The sequence below is a fragment of the Jaculus jaculus genome, chromosome 4, assembly GCF_020740685.1.
Source record: "Jaculus jaculus isolate mJacJac1 chromosome 4, mJacJac1.mat.Y.cur, whole genome shotgun sequence".
NCBI classification, from domain to species: Eukaryota; Metazoa; Chordata; class Mammalia; order Rodentia; family Dipodidae; genus Jaculus; species Jaculus jaculus.
This window is the reverse complement of record NC_059105.1, coordinates 19,579,277-19,606,385: the sequence shown is the minus strand read 5'-3', so window position 1 is coordinate 19,606,385 and position 27,109 is coordinate 19,579,277. Positions and strand designations below refer to the sequence as shown.

Here is a 27,109-nt window from a genome sequence, read left to right as displayed (position 1 = left end):
TGTGAATGGCTTGTCTCACCAGCCAACATGTTCTCAAGGTTCCTCATGTTTATAGAACATACCCATACTTGGGCTGGAGAGATAGCTCAGCAGTTAAGGCATGTGCCTGCAAAGCCTAACAACCCAGGTTCAATTCCCCAGGACCCACATAAAGCCAGATGCACAGTGACACATGTACCTTAAGTTCCATTGCAGTGGCTAGAGACCCTGGAATGTGTGCTCCCTCTCTCCCTCTCTTTCTCTCTCTCTCTCTCTCTCTCTCTGTCGCTCTACTTGCTAATAAATAAATAAAACATTGTTTTAGCAAAGAATATATACTAGGTTTTCATAGCTGAATAGTATTTTACTGTATTGGACATACCACATTTTATTTATCTATTCATAAGTTGGCAAATATTTAGGGCATTTCTACTTTTTGCTAATTATTACTGGTGCAGCTATAAACATTTGCATACAGCTGGTGTGAATTTATAAAAAAAAAACATTTTGAGAACCCTTCATAGTGTTTTTCCATGGTGACTGTACTAATTTACACTCCCACCAACTACGCAGCAAGGCTGCCTTGTCTCCACATCCTCACGATGATGGGTGAGGCGATTCCCACTGTGGTTTGGACTTGTGCTCCTGGAGATTAGTGAAGCTCTGTGAGGTTTCAGGTCTGCGCTGCACATTTGGATGTATTCTTCTGAGAAATGTCAGTTTAGGTCTTTTGCCCCCTTTTTAAGTTGAGTTACTTGCCTTTTTCCTGCACAGTTGCTGGGGTTCTGGGCAGGCTTTCAGTCTTGTCGGATGCACAGTTTACAAATATTTTCTTCCATTCTGTGACTCGTCTCTTTTCTCTGCTGATTTTTTTCTCCTTGGTGAAATCCTATTATTTGTATATTTTTTGCTTTTGTTTTTTGAGGTCTTACCCAAAAAAGTCCTTGCCCAGATCAGTGTCATATATCATTTCTCTGGTGTTAGCTTCTAGTACTTTCATAGTTTCTAACTTTCTTCAAGTCTTACGCTCGAGTAGATTTTCTTTTCTTTTAAAAATATAATTTATTTATTTATTTGAGAGAGAGAAAAAGAGAGAAGGAGAAAATGGGGATGCCAGAGCCTCTAGCCACTGCAAACAAACTCCAGATGCATGCACCACTTTGTGTATCTGGCTTTACGTGGGTTCTAGGGAACTGAACCCGGGTCATTAGGCTTTGCAGGCAAGCGCCTTAACTGCTGAGTCATCATCTCCAGCCCTTGTGGTAAGTTTTGAAGTCAGTGTGATATCACCAGCTTTGCTCTTTCTGCTCATGAGTGATTTGAATGTCTTGGGTATTTGTGTATTGCATGTGTTTATGTGTATTTTAGGATTCTATCCTATTTCACTGAAGAATTCCACTGGTACTATGACAGGGATTTGAACCTATAGGTCACTTTAAGTGATATGGTCGGTTTAACAATATTAAGAACATGAGGTATCTTTCTACTTATTTGGGTCTTATTCACTTTTCTTTCATCACTTTGTAATTTTTTTATTTTTGTAGCGATCTTTCATCTCCTTGGTTAAACTTGTTCCCAGGTGGAGGGGTTTGGTAGATATTATAAATGGGATTGCTTTCCTTGATTTATTTTTCACATAGTGAACTGTCAGTCTCCAGATATGTTGCTGAAACTTGTGTGTTGATTTTTACCCTGTAATTTTTAAAAATATTTTATTTATTTATTTGACAGAGAGAGAGAGAGAAATAGAGAGAAAGAGAGGGAGCATGCCAGGGCTTCCAACAAGTGCAAACGAACTCCAGACACTTGCGCTCCCTTGTGCATATGGCTAGCGTGGGTCCTGAGGAATTGAACCTGGGTCATTTGGCTTTGCAGGCAAACGCCTTAGCTGCTAAGCCATCCCTCCAGCTCTGTACCCTGCAATATTATTGAAATCATTTATTTGAACCGGTTTTTTGGTGGAGTCTTTAGAGTTTTCTATATATAAAAGATCAGATCAACTGCATACTTCTTCCTTGCCAAGTTGGATGTGTCTATTTACTAATCGCTTGGACTAGACGTCCCATTCGATGCTGAGCAGAGTGTGGTGAAGGTGGGCACCCTGTCTTCTTCCATGTCTTTGCAGAATTGTGGTCTTGTTGGGTTTTTGTTTGTTTGTTTTTTGCATTCAGGATTATTCTCAACAAATTAAACATACAGCCACTATATAATCCAGCAATCCTATTTCTTGGTTCATATCTAAAAGAAATAAAATGAATATATCAAAGAATTATCTGCACAACAGTGCTAAATAGCTAAGATGGAATCAACCTAAGCATTAGAGATAAATTGATGCATAAAATATGATATCTTGATGGAATACTACCCACCCATAGAAAAAAAGGAGTCTCGCCATTTATGAGAACACGAAGGATATTTGGTCAAGTAAAATAAGCCAATCATAGAAAGACAAGTGCTGTGTGATCTCACTCACATAGACAAACACTCACATATAGCATCTTAAAAATTTGATCTTTTGGCTGGAGAGATGGCTCCACGGTTAAGGCGCTTGCCTGCAAAGCCTAACAACCCAGGTTCAATTCCCTAGAACCCACATAAAGCCAGATACATAAAGTGGTGCATGCATCCAAAGTTCGTTTGCAACAGCTAGAGGCCCTGGCATGCCCATTCTCTCTGTCTCTTCTCTCTCTCCCCACTTGTAAATAAATTAATAAATAAAATATTTTTTAAAAATGATCTTCTGGGCTGGAGAGATGTCTTAGCAGTTAAGCACTTGCCTGTGAGGCCTAAGGACCCAGGTTTGAGGCTCAATTCCCCCAGTACCCACGTTAGCCAGATGCATAAGGGGGCGCATGTGTCTGGAGTGTGTATTTTAGTGGCTGGAGGCCCTGACACACCCATTCTCTCTCTCCCTCTCTGCCTCTTTCTCTCTCTGTCTGTTGCTTTCAAATAAATAAGCAAAAATAAACAAATTAAAAAATGATCTTTTAGGGCTGGAGAGATGGCTTAGTGGTTAAGCACTTGCCTGTGAAGCCTAAGAACCCCAGTTCGAGGCTCGATTCCCCAGGACCCACGTTAGCCAGATGCACAAGGGGGCGCATGTGTCTGGCGTTCCTTTGCAGTGGCTGGAGGCCCTGGCCCGCCCATTCTCTCTCTCTGCCTCTTTCTCTCTCTGTCACTCTCAAATTAAAAAAAAAAAAATTTTTTTTTTAAATGATCTTTTAAGCAAGTTAAGCCAATCTCAGAAAGATAAATACTGTATGTTTTCTTTTGTATGTGTGTTGCAGTCAGGTTTACATTGCTGGTAGAAATCACCCAACCAAGTGCAACTTGCAGGGGGGAAAAAGTCTTAATTGACGAATAGACTCAAGGGGAATTTCCATGATGGCAGAGAGAAATGATGGTAAGAGCAGAGGGTGGACAGCACCCCCTGGCCCACATAAGGTGGACAATAGGAACAGGAGAGTGTGCCAAACGCGGGCAAGGGGAAACTGGCTATAAAAACCATCAGCCTGCCTCCAATAATACACTGCCTCCAGGAGGTGTTAATTCCCAAATCTCCATCAGCTGGGAACTCAGCATTCAGAACACCTGAGTTTATGGGGGACACCTGAGTCAAATCACCACATTGTGGCACCTGGATTTTTTTTTTTTTTTTTTTTTTTTTTTTTTTTTTTTTTTTTTGAGGTAAGGTCTCACTCTGGCTCAGGCTGACCTGGAATTCACTATGTAGTCTCAGGGTGGCCTTGAACTCATGGTGACCCTCCTACCTTTGCCTTGCAAGTGCTGGGATTAAAGGTGTGCACCACCATGCCTGGCTTTAGATTTTATATAGATACATACAGTCATGTACATATGAGTATAGGGCATGAAAGTAGAAGTGAAACTATCCAGGGAAACAAAGGCAACTAATAGGAAGGGAAAAGGGAGAAGATGCCTAGCGAATCATACACCCATGTATGAACCTGCCCGTGAATACACATTGTATGACACATATGAACATGCCCACGTATACACGGTGTACCATGTACAAGGGATAGATGCAAAGAGTTTTTTCTTAAGTTGATCTAGGGCTGGGTAGATGGCTCCATGAGTGAAAGTACTTGTTGACACCACCCGAGTTTGACTCCCCAGCACCCACATAAAAAGGTGGACATGGCCATACTCAGCCCTGTGGAGAGTGGAGACCAAAGCATCCCTGGGGCTTGCTGCCCCAAAGCAGCAGCACTGAGTTGAGAGAAAGTGATCCCATGCCAAGGAAGTATGCCCATGAGCCATCCACAAGAACACCCGATGTTCTCAGAGCTCCTCAGTGGGAGTGTTCGCACAGAGTGTGGACATAATTAGCACACACACACACGTGTATGCCACACACCTTCCATTACACACCACACACACACACACATACACACACATGCAAAATAAAATCAAACAAAAAGAAAAGAAATGAGTCTCGGAGCTGAGGATAAGACTGAGGTGATTAGAGGGTTGGGAGAGGCATCCTTTGGTCATGGCAGACATGATGCAGTCACATTTTTAGCTATCAGGAACACATTACTACTTATTGTGCCACAAAGTGACCACAGCCAAGGACAGGATACTGTAAAGCAGAAGAGTGTGCAAGGTGCATGCATGCTGTGTACTTTCACAAGGATTGTGACTGTGAGGTGATGCGCTGGCTAAACAGCTAGATATGAGCATTACGTAATGCATACACACTTTAAAGCGTTGTGTTATACATGACAAAACCATCCGACAAAAGACAGTCAGGGTGTAGCTCAGTGGTAGAGCACTTGCCTAGTATGCCCAAAGCTCTGAGTTCAGTCCTTTCCACCACACAAACACACACACACACACACACACACACCCCGGTTACCTTGGATTTCATTACTACTGTGACTGGAATCTCTACTTCTAAGTTCTTTTTGTTGGCAACTTCTCTGCCAGAATTCTTTACAGTTCTAATAGTTTCGGTTGCTCCTTTTGAACTTTTAGGCATATGAATCAAGTCACCTAAAAATTATGATTATTTCAACCTTCTGGTAATGTTCTTGTTTTATATCTCATTGTGTGAGCTCACACTGCAGCAGACATGTTGACAAAGATGATAACGTGGCCCGCTGTCAGTGAGGTTACCTCTGGTTTCACTGTCTTGTGTTGGTGACCTAGACAGGACTCTTGTCTCATTTTCAAAAGACTTCACTGGCCAGGCATGATGGTGCACGCCTTTAATCCCAGTACTCGGGAGGCAGAGGTAGGAGGATCGCCATGAGTTTGAGGCCATCCTGAGACTACATAGTGAATTCCATCCAGGTCAGGTTTGGCTAGAGTGAAACCCTACCTCAAGAAAAAAAAAAAAAAAAAAGACTTCACTGGGAATTAACATTCAGTTTTGCCAACTGACCTAGTAATGGTCTATATGGTAACAAGATTTTCCAATAACCATAAGATTCTCTCTTTCTTTTCTTTCTAAATCACTCCTGTCTCCACTTGCCCCATGCACATGTCACCCCACTGGGGCTTGAACTCAGGTCCTCATGCTTGTGAGGAAAGCCCTTTACTGACCGAGCCATCTCCCTAGTCCTGTTTTCCAGTTTTAGTCAGTCCAGGACTCTACCCATGGGATGGTACCACCCAAATTTAGTGTGGGTCTTCCCCATCAGTTAATCCTTCCTGGAAAGGTCTTTGGGTATACGCCTGGAGGTGTGCCTCATGAACTCCCTAAAGGGTCCTGTTGCAGGCAGCTTCAGGTTGGCTGAGATGAACTTCCAGACCAGGCACAGTTATGGAGGAAGGGATTTATTGAAGCTTACAGATCCAGGGGAAATTCCATAATGGCAGAAGAAGCTGGCCTGCTTTCACAGGACCAAACACACAGAGAGAAACACAAGCCAAAAAGCCACACAGCATAGCACACTTCAGGAACTCCAGCTAGGCACACTTGCATATCTTTAGATTGGAATCTGAAACCCACCACCTCACCTTAAGATCGCCCAGTGACAGCACCTCCAGCCAGGTGGATGCAGATGCAAACTACAAACTAAGAAAACAGTGAGATATTGGGGGCCATCTATTCAAACTACCACAGTTCCTTAGGCCAATCAAGAGGACAATTGAAATTAACCATCACAGCTTCATTATTTTCCTCAAAAGCTCTATTCACTTTAATAAATGCACATCGACATAGCTCTAAGTTTTTTAGCATTAAGAATCATACACTTGATGCCAGCCGTGGTGGCGCACACCTTTACTCCCAGCACTCAGGAGGCAGAGGTAGGAGGATCACCATCAGTTTGAGGCCACCCTGAGACTTCATACTGAATTCCAGGTGAGCCTGGGCTAGAGTGGGACCCTACCTTGAAAAAACAACAACACCAAAATTAAAAAAAAAAAACAAAAAAAAACCAGAATCATTCACTTGGGCTGGAGAGATGACCTGATGGTTAAGGCACTTGCCTAAAAAGCCAAAGAACCCAGGTTCAATTCCCCAGGACCCACATAAGCCAGATGCACAGGTGGCGCATGCATCTGGAGTTCGTTTGCAGTGGCTGAAGGTCCTAGCACGCCAGTCTCTCTCTCTATCTGCCTCTTACTCTCAAATAAAATAAATAAATAAAAACTTTTTAAAAATCATATACTTAAAAAATATCTTTCCCTCCCAACTTTCTTCTCCACAGGGCTCAGGGATCTGCCCCACTTCTCCTCTAATAAAATATATGTGCAACCATTAATAGTAGCTTCTCCTCACTTCTTCCAGGCGGTTTTAGGCACATGCAAATAAACTTAAAAACGTGTTCCACTTTCCACTGAAGGAAACAGAATCTATGCTTTTCTGGCCTTGTGTTTGGTCTGTGAGATGTTCTGGAATTTTCCTGGATTTCTTTTGTACTTTCATTTAAAAAAATTTTTTCCCTTAATATTTTTTATTTATTAAGTTGAGCTGGAGAGAAAAGCAGAGAGAGAGAGAGAGAATGGGTGCACCAGGGCCTCCAGGCCCTGCAAACAAACTCCAAACGCATGCCCCAGCTTGTGCATCTGACTTACATGGGGCCTGGGGAATTGAGCCTGGGTTCTTTGACTTTGCAGGCAAGCACTTTACCGGTAAGCCATCTCTCCAGCCCAAACACTTTTTCTTTCCTCCATTTTTTGAGGTAGGTCTCACTCTAGCCCAGGCTGACCTAGAATTCACTGTGTAGTCTCAGGGAGGCCTCAAACACACAGTGATCCTCCTACCTCTGCCTCCCGAGAGCTGGAATTGAAGGCGTGTTTTACCACGCCTGGCTCTTTTGTATTTTTACAATGGCATTGTAGTCCACTTATGACACTGTCTAGAATGTTCTAAGTCATGTGATGACTTCCTGGAGAGGAGAGACCTGTTGGCTCAGGGAGCATTCTGTAGTGAGTCAGGAGCATGCAGGCCCCTCCCAGTGCGAGCCGTGACCCTGTCCCAGCAGCTTTTCAAGACAGAAGCTTGCTTGCTCCTCATAAGCACATCCCAGCTGCCTGCTGGGTTGGAATGGATGGAAATCCACAAGCACAGTGATGGGGGTCAAGGTTTGCCAGTACTTCTTCAGACTTTTGTTTCTTGCTAATTAATAAAGTGTGGCTGGGGAGCCGGGCGTGGTGGTGCACGCTTTAATCCCAGCACTCGGGAGGCAGAGGTAGGAGGATCGCCGTGAGTTCAAGGCCACCCTGGGACTCCATAGTGAATTCCAGGTCAGCCTGGGCTAGAGTGAGACCCTACCTTGAAAAACCAAAAATAAAAATAAGTAAGTGGGGGGAGAGTGTCAATGTCGTGTGGGTCGTTTTTCCTCTTATGTGAGGTTGAGAACCTTCTCAGGAGGACCTGGGAGATGGCTCAGTGGATGAGATGCTGGCCAGAAGAGTGAGTACCTGGGTTCAGATCCCCCAGAACCTATGTAAAACCTAGTGTCCGTAATCCCAGCATGCCTAGGGTGAGATGAGAGGCAGAGACAGAATTGCCAGGAAGCACGCAAGTTAGCTTGCCTGCTGAAGGCACTAGTAAACAGTGAGATGTTCTGCCTCAAAAACAAGATAGAAAGTCAGTCAGGGATGGACACCCAAAGTTGTCCCTTGACCTCCACACAAGGACTGTGGCATGTCTGCACTCATACACAGGAGCACATGTGTGTATACACACACACACACACACACACACACACACACACCCTTCAGTTTTCCTATGAACTGTCACATTTAAATGTCCAGAAGTTAGTATTAGCACTACTCCACATTTGCCTCTCCTCCCTTGAATTAGGCTAGACTCGTTGCAGGGCGAGGGGCCCAGAGATGCCTGCTCTAGGGTAGGAGTATGGGTCAGCAAGCTCCGGTCTGCCTCCCCTGCTGGAGCTGACCGGTGGTGATGTCCTTTTGGCTCTACAGCTCAGGTAACCCACTGCTTGCCCCAGTGACCACCAGAGCAGACCACCACCATCACCTCTGGCTGACTTCAGAGAACTCAGGACTTTGAGGTAGTGGCTTCTCCAAATGCAAGACACAGTGAGATGTCTCATTTTCTTGAAGGATACACCCAGGCAGGGTCCCTTTGAGCGCCTATAAAAGTCTTTGAGCAGGACACTGCTGTCAGAAATCCTATAACCCACACAGCCAACCCTCACGCCATGTTAAGTGTATCTGTAACCCTGGGGAAGACAGATGTGATAACAAAAGGGGCAATTAACTTAAAAAAGCAACAGGAGTAGGCACATTTTACCTTGTGACCTCCCAGCTGGAAACCCCTGGATTTTCTGGGATACCCTTCAAGCCACATCCTGCTTTACTTGAAACATAACACCCCACCAAAGCCCAGGCCAAGACCAAGGTCAATCTCTGCCCTTTCTATCACCTCACTGTTTTTGTTTTTTTTGTTGTTGTTGTTGTTGTTGTTGTTTTGAGACAGGGTCTCCCTATATAACCCAGGCTGGCCTCGAACTCTTATCTTTCTGCCTCAACTTTCCAAGTGCTGGGTGTACAGTCACGTGCCACCAAGCCTGGCCAATTTGTTATGGTGATTTATAAAATGCGTGTCTAGCTTTTTCAGATATATTTAACTGGCACAGATTGGTTACGTTAAAGATAAACAGTGTGATTATTCAGTACACGTATATGTCGCATGATGATTACTGTGGCCGAGTTAATAAACACATCTATCACACAGTGCTGTGCACTGGGCCCTCGTTTTATAACCGGCTTTGTGCCCTTTAGCTAGTATCTCCTCCTTCTACCCACTGGTTCTATGCCTTTGATGTTCTCAGCATCCACGTATGAGGGAGGTCTGTCTCTCTCTCTGTGTGTAGCTTATTTCATCTAGCATAATGTCTTTGGAGTTCATCCATCATGTTGCAAAAAGATTGTTTTTTATTGTTGAACCTCATATTGTACATATGGACCACACTTTCTGCATCCACTCATCCGCCAGTGAGTGCTTAGGTTGATGTTCGTCTATTGTGAACAATGCTACAATGAACGTGGGATGCAGACAGATCTTCAGAACCCTTATTTTATTTCCTCTTGACATGGATCCAGCAGTGGGATTATTGCATTATTATTGGCAGTGCTGTCCTCTATTTTGATATTTTATTTTTATTTATTTATTAATTTGAGAGGGAGAGAGAGAGAGAGAGAGAGAGAATGGGCACACCAGGGCCTCCAGCCACTGCAAACGAACTCTAGGTGTGTGTGCCCTCTTGTGCATCTGGCTAATGTGGGTCTTGGGGAATCGAACCTGAGTCCTTTGGCCTTGCAGGCAAACACCTTAACTGCTAAGCCAACCCTCCAGCCCAGTGCTATTCTTTTCTGAGGGGCCTTGTACGTACTCTTCTACCTAGTAGCAGAAGCAGTCTACACTCTTCATGCTCATCTACATTCCCTTCTCCCCACATCTGTGACATCGCTTATCCCTTCTCACTTTGGTATTAGCAAGCCTAGCAAGTGTGAGATGCTAGCCCATTGTGGCTATGATTGTCCTTCTCTGTTGAATGACGATGTTGGACACCTTCTCCTACCCCTATTGCCTATCCCTGTATCTTCTTGTTCTCTTTTGAAGATTTATTTTTAATTTATTTATTTATTAGAGACAGAGAGAGGGGTGAGGGAGGGAGAGAGAGAGTAAGAATGGGCACATCAGAGCCTCCAGCCCTTGTGCGTCTTGTGGATCTGGCCAGTCGAACTGGGTCTTTAGGCTTCACAGGCAAGCACCTTAACCGCTAAGCCATCTCTCCAGCCCCCTTGTTCTCTTTTAAAGCACAACTCACTCATCAGCAAGACTTCCTAGTTGAACTCATTACCAGCATCTCTGGTGGAAGAGTCTGCTGGTCCCACCATAAACTTCCCAATGAAGGATGTGTTGGGAGTCTCGGTCAGAACGTCCGGAGTGGGGTTAACATGAGCTGCTGTCTCACTCCTGATTCACTCTGGTCTTCTGACAACATAAGACAATTTCTAAAACTCCTCCCGCACTGTAGAAAGAAAAGGGGAGGGAAGTGGACAGATATCAGGCTACAAGGGGCCCGAAGAGTTTTGCTACGGCTTATGTCTGCAATGTCCCCCAAAGACCCACATGTGAAAAGCTGGGCTCCCTGCATGGTGCCATTGGGAGGTGGTGGAATCTTCTAAGTTCTGGGGCCAAGGGCCTAGTGGGAGGGGGGACGACGTTATGTCATTAAGGCTGAGCCCTTAAGGGGGACTGTGAGGTCCTAGTCTCTTCCTCTTTCTCTTTCCTTTTTTTCTTTTCTTTTTTGTTTTCCTTTTTGCTTCCTAATCATGAGGTGAAAGGTGCTACCCACCGTGATGTGGCCTTCTCACCAGAAGCCTAAAAGCAACTTGTCTCTCTGATCATGGACTGAAACCTCCAAAACCATGAATCAAAATAACCTTCTTCTCTTTATAAGTTGACTCAGGCATTTGTCACAGTAAAGGAAAGCTGATATAGTTCTACTCCTGGTTACTTAAGGCTTGTGACAAGCCCATGAGTCTCCAGCAAAGGGGAGGGGTGAAGCTGGGGATCCGGAAGCTTCCCTAGACCTCCCCATGCACCCCCCCTTTCTAGTTTCATTGTCCAATCTCACCTTGTTTGCTTCCTGCTCATGTGGCCCCTCACACTGAGACCTCCACTACAAACTCATAGGAACGCCCAGCTTTGTGCTCAGGGCCCTTCACTTCCCTGGAGAGCTGGTTTTAAAAGTTCAGCGCCTGTCTCCTTTCTGTAAATATAAAACGTACAGTTTACTTTCCAGAAAGTTCCATTGTCTGAAGTTTCTTTACGATGCTTTCTCCCTGCCAAGCCTACAGACTTCCTCATTCGGAGCTCCTCTTCTTCTCCCCTTTCTCCTTCCTCCATCACCCACACCAGCGTGGTTCATCGTACTTGGACTTCGGCAGCCCCTGCCCCATTCACAGCCTCCTTTCTCCCTCACGTGCATCACTGGCCACTTTTGCCAACAGAGGAATCCAGCTGGCTCCTCGCCTCTGGCTTTCCTTCTGCTGGGTCTCATCACTCTGGTACCGCAAGTCTTTCTTTCAAACAGAAATCCACCCTCACCTTTCCATACCACTATCCATCTCCCAGATTTAGGAGCCTAAACTGCCAGACGCGACTAAGGGCCCCAGGCTCCGGAGAGGAGGCAGCCTGAACTGCAGGACACATCTCGGGTACCAGACAAGCATGGGAGCTCCTCCTCCACTCATTTTCAGGGGTTGCAGAGAGCCTGGACCCCCAGACAAAATCTCAGCCCAAGATCAGCAGTAAGTAGGGCTACTGTCCACACCCAGGATGCCTGGACATTCAGATAAGACTTAGGCTTCTCTCATAGCCCTTTGACCTGTGGCCAGTTGCCTAGGAAACTCCTTATATGGTATTAGCCAGCAGCCTTCACACAGCCCCATACCTTTTCCCACCACTACATAGATCACCTGACTCTCCCTACGTGCTGGAATGAACGTTCCTAGGCATTGGCAAGCAACCTTTGAACCCACCAAATCCCCTTAGGACCCTCTTCCCGCTCTCTCCCATTTGCTTCTAAAAACTCAGTCCCCTGACAAATAAATGAGCTGTTCTCTGAAGCTGTCTCCCAGGTGTTTCTTCCTGTCGCATTCACGGCCGCTCAAGACCCTGCTCCAGGGTTGCCTAGATGCCTCCGGGGAGCCAGTATGCAATGGCCCCCTGAGGAACCAGGGACCCCACAGGACCCATGTCAGGAAAGGGGTTGCTGTACACAACTGACCATCTCTTACATATGAATGCCACCCCTTAGATTAGTTACTGTTCTTGTTTCTGTGCCAAAATACCTGACAAGAAGCAACTTACTGGAAGGAGAGTCCATTCTGGCTTGTAGTTGAAGGGGTACAGTCCGTTAGGCTGGGGGCAGCCTGACAGCGGGAACGTGACCCAGCTGGTCACATTCAATCTGCAGTGAGCTGGTGCTCAGCTTGCTTTCTCCTCTTAATTCAGTCTGGGCCCCCAGCCCATGGGATGGGGCTGCTCGCCGTTAGGGTGGCTCTTCCCACATCAATTAACCTAACCTAGAAACTCCTTCATAGACATGCACATGGATCTGTCTCCTAGGTGAGCCTAGGTCCTTTCAGGACAATCAGTCTTAATCACTGGTGACATCTCTGTGGTTAGTCCCCTTCCTGTTCCAAGCATGAATGTGAAAAGTGTGGGGATGGGCTGGAGAGGTGGCTTAGCGGTTAAGCACTTGCCTGTGAAGCCTAAGGACTGTAATTCGAGGCTTGATTCCCCAAGACCCACGTTAGCCAGATGCACAAGGGGGGCGTACGCATCTGGAATTAGTCTGTAGTGGCTGGAAGCCCTGGCGTGCCCATTCTCTCTCTCTCTCTCTCTGCCTCTTTCTCTGTCTGTCACTGTCAAATAAACAAATAAAAATAAACCAAAAAATAAATAAACAAAAAAGAAAAGTGTGGGGATGGCCATCTGCTGGCGGCCAGGCAGGGTGGAGCAGACCACCAGAGTCTAGACACCTGGACCTCAGCAGCCACGTGGCTTAGGGAATGTTGTTAAGCTTCAGTGTGGTTTAGCCTTCTCATCTAAAATAGAGGTTGCTTGGATTAGGAATCTATGCTTGGGAGCCAGGGTCTGTGGCACATGCCTTTAATCCCAGCACTTGGGGAGGGATGGAGGTAGGAATATCAAGGCCACCCTAAGACTACATAGTGAATTCCAGGTCAGCCTGGGCTAGAGTGAAACTATACCTCAGAGAGAAAGAAAGAAAGAAAGAAAGAAAGAAAGAAAGAAAGAAAGAAAGAAAGAAAGAAAGAAGGAAGGAAGGAAGGAAGGAAGGAAGGAAGGAAGGAAGGAAGGAAGGAAAGAAAGAAAGGGAAATCTATGATTGAGGTTGGGGTGAGGCTCAGAGGTAGAGCATTTGCCTAGCCCAAGATCAGCAGTAAGTAGGGCTCCACCTCCAGCACCACAAAGCAAAACAAAAAGAACCTCTGCTTAAGTTAAGTCAGTGTTAAATGCATTGTTGCAGTAATTCCTGTTTAACCACCCAGGACACTTTCTGGTTAGGACCAACCCAAGGCTGGACCCTGTCTTAACAGGCCATGTTCAACTCCAGCTTCCAGCCAAGTGGACCATTTCTTCCCTCCTCTCCCCCTTCCTAGAACATAACTCACTCAGATTCCTGCTTCCTTCCCCAGTGTACAAGCTTAACAGTCTCAAAGACAACCAGCAATCATCTACCCTTTTCCTTAAGCCAGGAGAAGCTGGCGAGCGCTTGGAAAGGTTTGCTTCCACCATCCCTTGGTGGTCTCCCTGATCTTTCCTCATGTGTCTACTCAAACACAGGAGAATGGGAGAACCCCTCTCCCCGTGAAACACAGCAACCTTCCTTATATTCCAGAAGGAATGCCTCCACTCCCTTCAGGCACCAACTTGCCACCTTCTGCATTGGGCCCTGGACTTGACTCTGAAAGACCCTCTTCCTCCCCTCAAAGCTCTGGGAACACTCCCCTCTACCTTCTTCTTTTTGTTTGTTTGCTTGTTTTGTTTTTGCTTGTTTGTTTTGAGGTAGGGTCTCACTCTAGTCCAGGCTGACCTGGAATTCACTATGGAGTCTCAGGGTGGCCTCGAACTCACGGCGATCCTCCTACCTCTGCCCCCGAGTGCTGGGATTAAAGGCGTGCACCACCATGCCCACCCCCTCTACCTTCTGAACCCACACTGCACCCAGATAGCCACAACATAGTGAGGGCTTGCACCCATGGGTGCAGCGGGCTGGGTTTCCAGGCTTGCTTCACCATTCTTCTGGCCTCTTCCTGTTCCCGCCCCTCTCCACTGCCTGCTTCCCAGTTTCTAAGTCTTTCTCCCTGCCAGTCGTCAGCCACCTTCAGGGACAGAGTAGCAGCCCCAAACTTTGTCCAGACAGAGGGCTGTTTGTGACCCGTAGGATGCGGATCCTCCTCCACACGGAATGTCTTCTCAGCAGTGTTGCCAGATGCTTTCCCGGTAGGAATACTCAGCCACACAGTATCCTGGGTTCTCTCCCTGAGGACACAGGAGAGGCCCCAGAGACACCTACTGGGCACACGCCCCCACATACTCCAGGTTGTCCCTTGCACGGCCTTTGGATCCAGCTCCAAAGCCTGACCTCAGGTGAAGTCTCCTATCCGGGTTCCCCTGAGCTGGCCTCCCGAGACCTGCTCTCACTAAAACCTGCCCAGTACAAGTCACTTGCTCCCCACTATGGTCCTTGAGAGCTTTGGGGAGACCAAGTGGCATATTCTCGACCTGCAGCGCCCAGAGAGCCTGCTCAGAGTAGGTGCTAGAGTTCCTCAGGTGACCCTGCTGAAGGTCCTCAGCCCCGGGCTGGACTGTCCCCACCTCTTTATTCCGAGGGAAAGAGACGGAAGTGGACAGCGAGGAAAGCACCTGCTCTGGGACCCTGGCTGCTTCTCCTGCCCTCTCCCACCTGCTCCAGCTCTCTTCCTATCAGGACTTCTGCTTACCTCTGACCCTGCATATGGTCCCCAGACCCAGCCACACTTGAGGGACAGCAGTGGACACAGCCTGCCGGGTGGGTTGTTCCTCCCACACCCACCCGGATGCTGGGGTTGCTTGAGGGTGGCCCACTGGCTGGCAGCATGCACATCCCCAGAGAGCCCGTTAGAGAGGCAGGCTTGGTCCCACCAGGACCTCTTGAACAGAATCTGGGATTGGAGGCTGGGAAATGGCTCAGCCACTAAAGCCCCTGTCACACAGGCGTGAAGGCTGGAGCTCAGATCCCCACATCTACGTAAAAGTCAGACATGGGAGTGCATGCCTGTAACCTCAGCACATCTATGTCAAGATGGGAGGCAGAGACAAGAAAGTCACAAGCTTGCAGGCCAGCTAGCCTGGAAAACACAGAGGCAAACAAGGGACCCCATTCTAAACAAGGTGGAAAAGCCGGGTGTGGGGGCGCACGCCTTTCATCCCTGCACTCGGGAGGCAGAGGTAGGAGGATTGCTGTGAGTTCAAGGCCACCCTGAAACTACATAGTGAATTCCAGGTCAGCCTGGGCTGAAGCAAGATCCTACCTCAAAAAAAAAAAAAAGATGGAAAACAAAGACACACACATTTTAAAAAATATTTTATTTTTTATTTTTTGATTTGAGAGAAGGAAGGAGGCAGAGAGAGAGAATGGGTGTGCCACCTTGTATATCTGGCTTACGTACACTCTGGGGAATCAAACCGAGGTCCTTTGGCCTTGAAGGCAAGCGCTTTAACTGCTAAGCCATCTCTCCAGCCCCACACATTTTTTTTTTTTTAAAGAAAAGAATCTGTGTTTCAACAAGATCCTGAGTAATTTCTGCACTTGAAGGTTTGGAAAACACTGAACCAGACTCCTCCCTGGCCCACCATGCCAACCCGCCCCACACCACCCCACCCCATCAACTGGTTTCAGATGCCACAGCCAAGCATGCAGCCAGCTCCTCTGCCCCTCCTAGCACCTTTCCACCAAGCATCCCAATCTCCCAGACCGCTGACTCACTCAGGAGGCCCTCAGACCAGCGCCCAGAGCAGATGGCCACGCCTTGCCTCTGACTCACTCAGGTTTGTACACAGCCAGTGTTTAAGAGCGTCCTTGGACCAGATCCCCCAACAATGAGTCAGACAGATGGGGTGTGATCCTGGCCACACATTGACCAGCCATGCGGCCGTGGGCACGTCACTTGTGCTCTGGGGCTGCTGCTTCCCAGCCACAAATGAGGGTGATCCCCTGTGTGGACCCCACACAGCGCTTCTGGGGCTTCACCTACCCACTCATTGCTGAAGGCAGCAGAGGTCTAGGGTCCACTGCTGTGTGCCCGGGGGGCATAGCAGCAAACCAACTAGACCAAGCCCTGCCCTTAAGGAGCAGGGAACTGAGAAAGATATGAAGATGTATGCCACATATTATCAGGTTTGGGTAGGTACCCCAAGGCCCATAGACTGCAGGCTTGCTTGCATCCTGTGGCAGTATTGGAAGATGGGAAAACATTTATGAAATGAAACCTAATAAGATAAATTTAGGTCTTTGGGGGAGCGCCCTTGAAGGGATATATTGGCATCCCACCCCTTCTTGTCCTTTCCTTCTTAGTTAATTAAATGCTCCCACCATGGTCTGCTATTTCACTACAGGCCCAAAGTGGCAGGGTCTAAAGCCTGTGACACCTTTAGCCAAAATAAACCTTTTCTTCTTTTAAGGTGTTTTGTTGTTGTTGTTGTTGTTGTCGTTTTTGTTTGTTTGTTTTGTTTTGTGTTTCGAGGCAGGATCTCCCTGTATCCCAGGCTGGCCTGGAATTCACTATGTAGTCTCAGGGTGGCCTTGAACTCACTCATGGCAATCCTACTGTGCTTCCCAAGTGTTGGGATTAAAGGCATGTGCCACCATGCCCAGCTTAAATTCTTTTTGGGGGGTGGGGGGTTTCACCCTAGTCCAGGCTGACCTGGAATTCATTATGTATTCTCAGGGTGGCCTTGAATTCACGGTGATCCTCCTACCTCTGCCTCCTGAGTGCTGGTATTGAAGGCGTGCGCCACCATACCCGGCTTAAATTCTTTTTAATTATTTTTTACATATTTATTTGCAAGCAGAGAGAGAGAATGAGAGAGGGAATGGGCACACCAGGCCTCCTGCCACTGCAAAGGAACTCCAGACGCATGAGTCACTTTGTGCATCTGGCTTTATGTGGGTTCTGGGGGCTCGAATCCAGGCCATCCAGGCTTTGCAAGCAAGCGCCTTTACTTGCTGAACCATCCCTCCAGCCCCCTTCTTGGAAGTTCTTGATCTCAGGCATTTTGTCATAGGCATGACAAGCTGACACAAAACAAATGATGACAATAGTCACCATGAATGCCAAAGTGTCCCCATTGGGGCTTTGGGGTCCTGCCTGGCTGGAGCAGGAAGACGTCCTGCTGGGAAGAGTCATCGGCTCACATTCCAGCTTCAGACTTTCCTGTCTGGCAGTTCCTCAACCTGACAACCCAAACCCAGTGTTCTTTACCCCAAAACTGACTCTGTCCACTGCCCCCCGCCCCACCGACTTCCCTGACAGTCGGCAGCCTCAGCATCTCTCTGGCCCACCACCAGCCAGGCTCCCTACCAGCTTTTTCCAATACCACTGAGTCACAATCCTGGATTTTTCACATTCCTTGCCCCTCCCTAGTTTGGTCTAGGCGCTTGCCTGTCACACCTGTGTAACAGCAGCCGCACCTCAGTATGGTCACTATGCCCCCAGACCTATTCCTGTAGGGCTTCCTGGAATCCTGTCACCAGCTCTCTCGGGTTCTTCAAGGGCTGGAGAGAACAGACCGGATGCAAGTATTCAGAGACCTTCCCAGACTGGCTCCTGCACCGCGCTCCCTTCCCCCCTGAGACCCCTTTACTGTCACAGACGCCACTCTGAGCTGAGAAACAGCCTCCACAGAAGAGTTAGGCCAAGGTGGGAGGTAGAGATGTCAGGGTAGGTGGGCATCATGGAACCCTCAAGTCTGAAAACCCTCAGGCTCCGCTGGGGACTGGGCATTTTGCCCCTTTGCAGCCGCTCCACCTGGGACAGCTCTGGACCGAGAAGTTTCCACGCTCCTCGCTCCAGCCCTGCTTCCCCTGGTCCCCAGAGGATAAGATGATGACAACAGTGATCTTGTTCCTCCTGAGTTCTCTCTGCCTGTTCCTGGGGGGCTTGTGGCAGGAAGGAAGGAGGGAGGGCACATCGGGCCAGGTCAGATGCCTCCGTGCTCGCTACCTCTCGTTCTCTGGCTTGGCTCAGAAACGCCGCTGCTTTCAGAACAGCCCATCCCCTGTTGACTCAGGTTGAATTTACTGTGAGACACATCACTCTCACTGGGGCTCCATGACATGTTTATGATAAGCATCGTCCTTGGGGGCACTCAGGGGGCATTAATTGTCCAACCTCAGAATAGCCCCTTAGCCACTGCAACAACCCTCCGTGGCCACTAGAGGCAGTAGCGTTGCCCTCAGCGGGATTGGAACTTCCAGGTCCCAGAGCATGGGCCTAGCTTTCACCAATCAGGAGACAGCAGCCTGGGTGGCCGTGCAGCTCCAGGGGCCCCAGCAATTGCAGCAGGACCACCCCACTGCTCGGAGGCGGGCCCTTCCTCAGCACGCCTTGCCCTCCCAGTCTCTTCTTCTCTTCTGCTTGGCTGTCTTCTCTGGGCAAGATTGTCAGGGGAAATGGGATGAGACCTGCAGGCGGGTACTGTCACTGGTGACCCCATTGCATCTGTGCCACCCGAAGCTGGTTCTGGGAACCAGAGTGGCCGAAAGGACTCGCATTCCTGCCTCAGATGGACTTGGGAAAGCCCACGCTCTGGACACCTCTGGCTGTCCTGCTGCCCAGATGTCGAGGCGCGCTGCTAGGTTGGCCTGGGCTGGAGGGTGGGGCTGGATAAGAAAAGTGGCGTGTGCAGGGGGCAAAGAAGAGGGTGTCCTGAGTGCAGCCCCCAACTTTTCCCCTTTTACTGAAGAAGGCATGGAGCTGCGTCTTAAGTTTCCCTGAGTCTCTGAGCCGTAGCATGATGGGAGCTGTGACCCAAAACCTAGACAACGAATCCGCTCCTGTGCATACAGCCCGGGCATGTCTTCTGCACCCCTAAAATGTGCATAGAGTCCCTGGAATCCAAGAGCCCAAACCCTCAGGGCGGCGAGGAGCCACAGAGGATCCCGGGCTAGTGTCTCCATCCTGCACACTGTGTGTGCCTCACCATCCCCTTCCTGGAAGGAGGTCTGTGGTGGGAGAGAGCTGGATTTGCCTAGACATTCCTGGGTGGCTCTATTGCCCCCCCTTTTGCCTGTGTCAAGTGTCCCACTTTGGGTGATATAGTCACCTCAGAGAGAGCTAGCCCATGGGAACAGCAATAGAACGAGGCTCCTTGCAGTCACCAAGTGTCACATAGTTTTATCAGAGAAGCCACTAATCTACCAACTAGATTTCCTCAGCAGCTGATGGAAGAGCTTTGTCCTCGAGGGGTTCAAGTTTGCTCAACCCTAAATGCACCGCCGTGAGATGCACCACAGGCGACACCCTCCTGGTCCCCTGGCTCTTTCTGTGTCTATGCGGAATGCCTCCCCTGGGCTGCTTCCCGGAGTCCTCTCGCTAATTTTGGTACTCTTTGTGTCTAGAGTTAGTCAGGAAATGTTTACTTGAAAGTTAGTTATACAAACCACTTTAAGCGTTTCCCCAAAGCAATCCTATGAATAGTATTAAACAGGCCTCAATTATAAGATGATACATGAATGCAGCCAAATGAGCGGTTACGCTGTAATTCTCATTGACAAAGTCGCCTCTGGCAGTCTGTACGTGCAGATTATACCAAATTTCATCAGATCTGAATGGAAATGAAATTCTGTACTCAGAATGGATTATTTAGCCCAGTGATTCTGACTGAAAATTGTTCTCTTTCTATCCTAAAGCCCTGAAAACGGATGAGGTCTGAGAGGTCGCTGACCCCAATCATTTTCCTAAGAAACCTTTAAGAGTTATTGCCATGGAGACCAAGGACTCTGGAGATTTGGAAAAGCTCCAAAGGGAATCAGTGAGTGGTTCTTGGAAAATGAATGATGAACCAGCCGGAATCCGGCCTGAGTTACTCCCAGAAGACAAGGATACTCTCCAGGCTGACGAGGAAGCCCACTACCACGTCCCAATCCAGAGGAATTCCATCTTCAATCGTGCCATGAGACACAGAAGCAAAGCAAGGACCAGGGGCACACCCGATCAGAGCTCCAGCCGCCTGGCAGGTCGGTACCAGAGACAATAGTCACATGGTTGCAGGTGCTGAGTCACATTAAATGAGAACAAAGGGCACTGGGAATGAGTTGGGATAGGGCCAAAAAGGTGGGTCATTAGAAGCCATTATCTAAAGAACTCACCTTCTTCAGGAGAAAGTGGATTGTCTATGACTCAGGTCACATGCAGCAAGCCAGGCTGCTGTTAAAGAGAATGAACAAAGTCCCCCAGCTCAGTACAACCCATGTTTGGGAACATGAATTTCCTAAGTGGTGACATCCTCTCCTCTCCTCTCCTCTCCTCTCCTCTCCTCTCCTCTCCTCTCCTCTCCTCTCCTCTCCTCTCCTCTCCTCCCCTCCCCTCCCCTCCCCTCCCCTCCCCTCCCCTCCCCTCTCCTCTCCTCTCCTCTCTTCTCCTCTCCTCTCCTCTCTTCTCCTCTCCTCTTCTCTCTTCTCCTCTCCTCTCTTCTCCTCTCCTGTCCTCTCCTCTTTTCTCTTCTCTTCTCCTCTCGTTTCCTCTCCTCTCTTCTTCTCCTCTCTTCTCTCCTCTCCTCTCCTCCCCTCTCCTCTCCTCTCCTCTCCTCTCTCTGTCCCCATAAGTACTGGAGTTTCCATTGTCCTGAACATAACTGAAATTATAGCCATGGGATTTCTTTATTGCATGAACCTTAATCTTTTAAAACAATTCCTATCAAATTTTATCTGCTCAAACTATACCTGTAGAGTGGAATCAAATTGTGACGCCTTTGTCAACGGGGTGTGTCAGAGCTGTGGGTCTCTTTCTTGTGGCAGCCCACAGGGCTGAGCAGTCAGTGTGATGGGATTGCAGAATGTGGGGTGGCTTCCCAAGCTCTAGGGCACACTGTCTGTGGGTCTGTGAGCAACTGCTGTCCCCAGTGTGCTGGAAGTATCTTTTAAGAAAAAAAAAAAAAGTTTTCTTATAAACATTATTTATTTAATTTATTTCCAAAGAAATATTGCAAGTAGAGAAAGAGCATGAGAATGGGTATGCCAGGGCCTCATGCCACCGCAAATGAATTCCAGACACATGCTCTGTTCTGTGCATCTGACCTTACATGGGTACTGGGACATCAAACCCAGGACTTTCAGGCTTTGCAAACAAGTGTCCTTAACTGCTGAGCCATCTCTCCAGCCCCAAATATTTTTGTTCATTTATTTGCAAGCAAGAGAGAGAAAAGAAATAAAGACAGAAAAAGAAAGAGAGAATGGGTGTGTCGGGGCCTCTAGCCACTGCAAAGAAACTCCAGATGCTTGTGCCACTTTGTGCATCTGGCTTTATGTAGGTACTGGGGAATTCAACCTGGGTCTGTTAAAGTGCTGGGCAAGCACTTTAACAGCTGAGAAATCTCTCCAGACCTGCTATCTTTAAAAAAATATATTTTATTTCAGGGCGTGGTAGTGCACACCTTTAATCCCAGCACTCGGGAGGCAGAGGTAGGAGGATTGCCATAAATTCAAGGCCACCCTGAGACTACATGGTTAATTCCAGGTCAGACTGGGTCAGAGTGAGACCCTACCTCGAAAAACAAACAAAAACATTTATTTATTTACTTAGGAGAGAGAGAGTGAATATCGGGACACTGGGTCCTGCTGCTATTGCAAACTCCAGATGCAGGCCCCACTTTGTATAATCCAGCTTTACGTGGGTATTAGGCAATCAAACCCGGGTGCTCAGGCTTTCCAGTCCTCTCTAACCACTGAGCAATCGCTCTAGCCTTTGGACGTGCCACTTTGCTTCAGGTGCAGAGGCTTCAATAGCTGTCCAATTAATTCATTAAACCATGTATCCGCTAGCTTTCAGCCCACAGTGAAACTGCCCTCAACACAGAGACTTAAAGCACTCTTTTATTTTCTCTCGATTCTGGGCTGGGCTGAGGATTCCACTCCCTGGGCCAGTGTGTGTGACCTCAGCTGTGTGCTGGTGGCTCACCAGGCTGGGAGGTAGGACAGTCTGTTCATCAGCAGCATTGGCTCCTCATGCATCTTCTCCTCCAGCCGGCTGACAGGGTATTCGCACAGCACAGCATCCAGAAAGCCACAGGTGAAGTTTCTGGAATTCTGGAGGCCTAGACTAGAACTTCATAGACACCAAGTACCACATTCTGTGGGTCACCACAGTACGCAAGGCCAGTGCTCAGGGTAAGGAACGGAACACTGACTCTGCCACTTGAGGCTGGTAACATTTGTGTCTTCCATCTGTCACAAACACCAATAAGTCGTGTGTCCCTGTCAAACGAATGGAGAGTTGTGAACTCGAAATGCCACAGGTGTGGGAGCTGGTCGTCAGTGCCGGGATTACCCTCTCCACTACTGTATGTCTGGAAATTTCCATAAACTGAAAATGAAAAGCACACTTTCACATACAGGAAGTTGGAGCCTGTGTCTGTGAGGAACCCACAATATGGTGAAAATACCCCTTTCCTGCAAACTATGGATAAAAATGGTAAAGACAAGGAGTCATGCCCTTCCGGTGGGCTCAGATGACAGCATTTCAAGTAGGTCTGAAGGATGAGCCAGAGAAAGGGCAGGACTAACAGCGGCTGAACTAGGCAGATGTTTTGAAGGTATTCTTTTTTTTTTTTTAATGAATAGACATTTAGGTTCATTTATATGATTTGTTTAGAATTACATCTTTCTGAGACAGTACTAATGCATGATGCAGGTGATAATTATATAGTGACCTGTTTCCGGGGTTTCTTTTTGGAGCATTTTGGAAGTACACTGGTAGTTTGACTAGCTTTCTGTGAAGACGGCAAATAGTTGAAACCCATTTTGCAGACAGAAACCCCAGCGCAGAAAGCAGACATGTAAAATGCCTTTGCTTGCAGCTGCGAGGGGGACTTTGTCACTTCTGGAACCATCCAGCCTCTGCATCCTTAGCCCTCTTGGTACGCTGTGCACAAAGGCAGCGCTGCCCAGAGCCCGGGCTCCCCACCTTCTTGTCAGTGGCCAGAGTCAGGGTGTGTGGAAACACTGTTCTCAATGCCCACAATCTGACTGGTGGTGACAGAGAGCTGATCTCCTGATGCCCAGATATGTACAATGACCCTGGCCCAGTAACACCATTATTCATACCTATAAAGCTGCCATCTGAGAGTCATTCCATCCTGCAGAGTGGTGAGACGTTTACAACCATAATGCACAGAAATTCCCAGCAGAGCACCTGGTAAGCACTGAGTATCAGATGTAACTGGCCCCGTAGTGGCCTTGAGGCCAGGGAAAGCTTTCTGCGTCTGTCTTTTTTCCAGTGCAGCCATTAGGCCTCCTGGGCCGCATCCCTTTCTGCCACAAGCATAACCTACCTACAGCCATCTCTTTGCTGCTTCTAGTGACCTTGTCATTCAATGAGCACTTAGCTATATGCTAAGCACGTTCTACGGCTTGTTTAAAATCCTTGAAGGTATTCTTATCATGCCCATTTTACAGTTTAAGACTATCCACTGGGCGGGGAGCTAGCTCAGCTGGTAAAGCACTGACTTTGCAGGTGTGAGGACCTGAGTCCAGTCCCCAGGATCCATGTGGCCATGCCAGGCTTGGTGGTGTGCATTTACAATCCCAGCACTGCCAAGGTGGAGGCAGGAGAACCCCTGGAACTCACTGGTCTAGCCTAATTGTCAAGCTCCAGGCCAATGAATGACCTGTCTCTCTCATTGAAAGATGGATGGGAAGCCGGGCGTGGTGGTGCACACCTTTAATTCCAGCACTCGGAAGACAGAGGTAGGAGGATCACCATGAATTTGAGGCCACCCTGAGACTACATAGTGAATTTCAGGTCAGCCTGAACTAGAGTGAGACCCTACCTCAAAAACCCAAAAAAAGAAATTTTATAGATGGATGGGGGCTGGAGAGATGACTCAGCAGTTAAGGCACTTGCCTGTGAAGCCTAAGGACCCAGGTTCAATTCCCCTGAACCCCTGTAAACCAGATGCAAATGGAGGCACCTGTGTCTGGAGTTTGTTTGCAGTGGCTACAAGCTCTGGCATGCCCATTCTCTCTCTCTCAAATAAATAAATAATTTTTTAAAAAGATGGATGACATTTCTGAGGCATGTCACCCAACATTGTCCCCTGGCTTCTACACACATGCCTGTGCATACACACACACACACACACACACACACACACACACACACACACACACAATAAATAAATAAATAAAAATAAAAGAACTGAGATCCAGAGACATGAAGACATTTACCCAAAATCACACAGGTAATGAGTGGTAGAGCTTGAACCAGTTCTTCTAGTTTCAAAACCCATGCAGACAGAGAAGGGGTCAGACTTGTACTGCCCAGTGGAAATCCAGTGTACCCACCACACATGCCATTTTACATCTTCCAGAAAAGCCGGGCGTGGTGGCGCATGCCTTTCATCCCAGCACTCGGGAGGCAGAGGTGGGAGGATCGTCGTGAGTTCGAGGCCATCCTGAGACTACATAGTGGATTCCAGGTCAGCCTGGGCTACAGTGAGACCCTACCTCAAAAAAACAAAATAACAACAACAAAAAAAAAAACCTGCAGAAAAGCCGGTGACACTAATTGCAACAGTGTACTTGATTTAGTCCAATAATATACCCAGACTATTAATCCTGTATCCCATAGTTAGGCAATATAAGCATTATTAGTGAGCCATGCGTGATGGCACACACCGCAATCCCGATACTTGGCAGGAGGATTGAAAGTCGGGGGCCAGCCTAGGCTGCGTAGTGAGAGCCCGTCTCAGAAAAGAAGGCAGCAACAACAGAACTCGTCAGGGAGAGGCTTTGTATCCTCTGTGTGTGTCGTCTTTGAAACGGGTTGAGTATTCTATATGGTAGCCCCTTGTGGCTCCCTTGCCAAATTTTTATTGGAAATACTTTATCTGGATTTAGATTTCATAAAATGAACAGTCAGAAAAGGACATTTACATATCCAAATTGTTCCAAATAGCCTTAGAAGTTTTCCAATCACGGAATCAAGGATCTGTTTTTACATTGAAGCTTAAATTAAGTTGAATGAAACAGAAAACACACTTCTGTGGCCACACCAGCCACATCTCAAGAGTGTGGAAAGCTCGCGTGGCTGGTGACCGCCCTGCTGGACAGCACAGGGATGAACTATATAGGACAAGGCAGGTGGCTGCCAGGCCTGGGGCCAGGGAAGATTTTCTGTGGTGGGAGAAGAGTCAGATGTTAGTCAGCATTCCATACCTGAGAAAACCCACCTGAAGAAGGAAAGATGTAAAGAGGCTCATAACTTTAGAGATTTCGGTCCAGGGTCTGCAGTGAAGGGCATTCCAGTGGCAGAGGGCAAAGTGGAGACGCCACTCACCTTTGGTGGCTAGGAAGCAGGCAGAGTGAGAATTCCGGGACAAAATGAACCTTCCAGGGGATTGGGGAGACAGCTCAGCAGTTAAGGTGCTTGCTTATAAAGCCTGTCTTCCTGGGTTCATTCCCAAGCCACTCACACAAAGACAGACATTAGAAAAATGGCACAAGTGTCTGGTGTTCATTTGCAGCCTCAAGAGACAGTGTTGTGTGCCTGCGTGTGTGCGTGCACACACACACACACACAAATAAATTAATTTAAATTATATATATAATCTTCTAGGACATACCCTGGTGACTGCCTTCCTCCACCATGCCCACCTCCTAACATTTCCACCACCCCCCAATAGCACCAGAATCTGGGGACCAAGCCTTCAACACTTGCTCCTCAGGGGACCTTCCAGATCCAAACCCTGACGGTGGCGAAGGGCTGTGTCTTAGATGAGGGTAGAGAGGGAAACAGGCCAGTAGGGAGAGAGCCTTGAGTTTCTAGCCTGCCCAAGCCCAGCGTACCAGCACTAATGGAGAGAAAAACAGGTGACCTTCCTTCCTGCTACCCCTACAGCTGTCAATAGTACCTGGCCCACAGCCCACAACTACTTTCATCCGATGCTGTTTTGTTATTAAAATGTCCCCTCATTCCTCCTCCCTGGAGTTAACTTTCCATAACCACCTAAGATTCCCTGACCCAGAGTCCAGGAGTTATCACTTCTTTACTAATGAGAACATGTGCAGGAAGGGAGGGGCCAGGCGCAGCCCACTTGGCCCTGGACACCTGACCTCTTTGATCCTGCCAAAGTTCACCATGTGCTGTAGCCATTGAGTCTGGAATGTGTGGGATTTTCCCACATCACCTGCTGAGCAGGTGCCCTTTTCAAACCTTGTGTAGTGGTTTGAATCAGTTGTCCCCCATAAACTCATGTGTCCTGAATACTTGGTCCCCAGCTGATGGCAATTTGGGAGGTGGAAACTTTCTGGAGAAGGTGTGTTTCTGGGGGAGGACCGATGGGTGTTATAGCCCAGCTCCCCCTTCCCAGGGTTTGGTTCACTCTCTTGCTGCTGTTTTCTACCTGCTGTGGCAGAGGTGATGCCCAGCCTCTGCTTGTGCCATGCTTTCCCCTGCCACCGTGAAACTTTCCCTTGAGACTGAAGCCAAAATAAAAACATTCCTCCCTTGGGCTGGAGAGATGGCTTAGCAGTTAAGGCGCTTGTCTGCAAAGCCTAAGGACCCAGGTTCGATTCCCCAGTACCCACATAAGCCATATGCACATGTTGGCACATGTGTCTATACTTCATTTGCAGTAGCTGGAGGCCCTGGTATGCCCATTCTCTCTCCCTCTCCCTCTCTCTCTCTCTCTCTCTCTCTCTCTCTCAAATAAGCAAATAACTAAAAATTAAAAAACAAACTTTCCTCCCATTAGCTGCTTTTGGCCAGGTACTTTGTCCAGGCAACAAGAGGGTAACTCCAACACTCGGGTGAGGCACCATTTTGCCGTCCCACAGGGGCTGGGGAAGTGGCTCTGCTGTTAAAGGTGTTTGCTCCATGAGCCTGCTAA

The 27,109-nt window shown here is 47.9% G+C and overlaps 2 protein-coding genes across 2 annotated transcripts in view; one reads left to right on the top strand and one right to left on the bottom strand.

Annotated features, from left to right (window-relative positions):
- Neu2 (neuraminidase 2) overlaps positions 1-20,973 on the bottom strand; it is a 60,129-nt gene extending 39,156 nt beyond the window's left edge. Inside the window, exons 1-2 of the mRNA XM_045147185.1 lie at positions 20,946-20,973; positions 20,373-20,430 (exon numbers count right to left, since the gene is read on the bottom strand). The gene's annotated coding sequence lies outside the window, so the exon portion shown is untranslated. The remainder of the gene's footprint in view (positions 1-20,372; positions 20,431-20,945) is intronic.
- Ngef (neuronal guanine nucleotide exchange factor) overlaps positions 1-27,109 on the top strand; it is a 124,848-nt gene that overhangs the window by 16,138 nt on the left and 81,601 nt on the right. The window contains exon 2 of the mRNA XM_004662259.2: positions 19,914-20,240. Coding sequence (XP_004662316.2) covers positions 19,988-20,240 — 253 coding nt within the window. The 5' untranslated portion in view covers positions 19,914-19,987. The remainder of the gene's footprint in view (positions 1-19,913; positions 20,241-27,109) is intronic.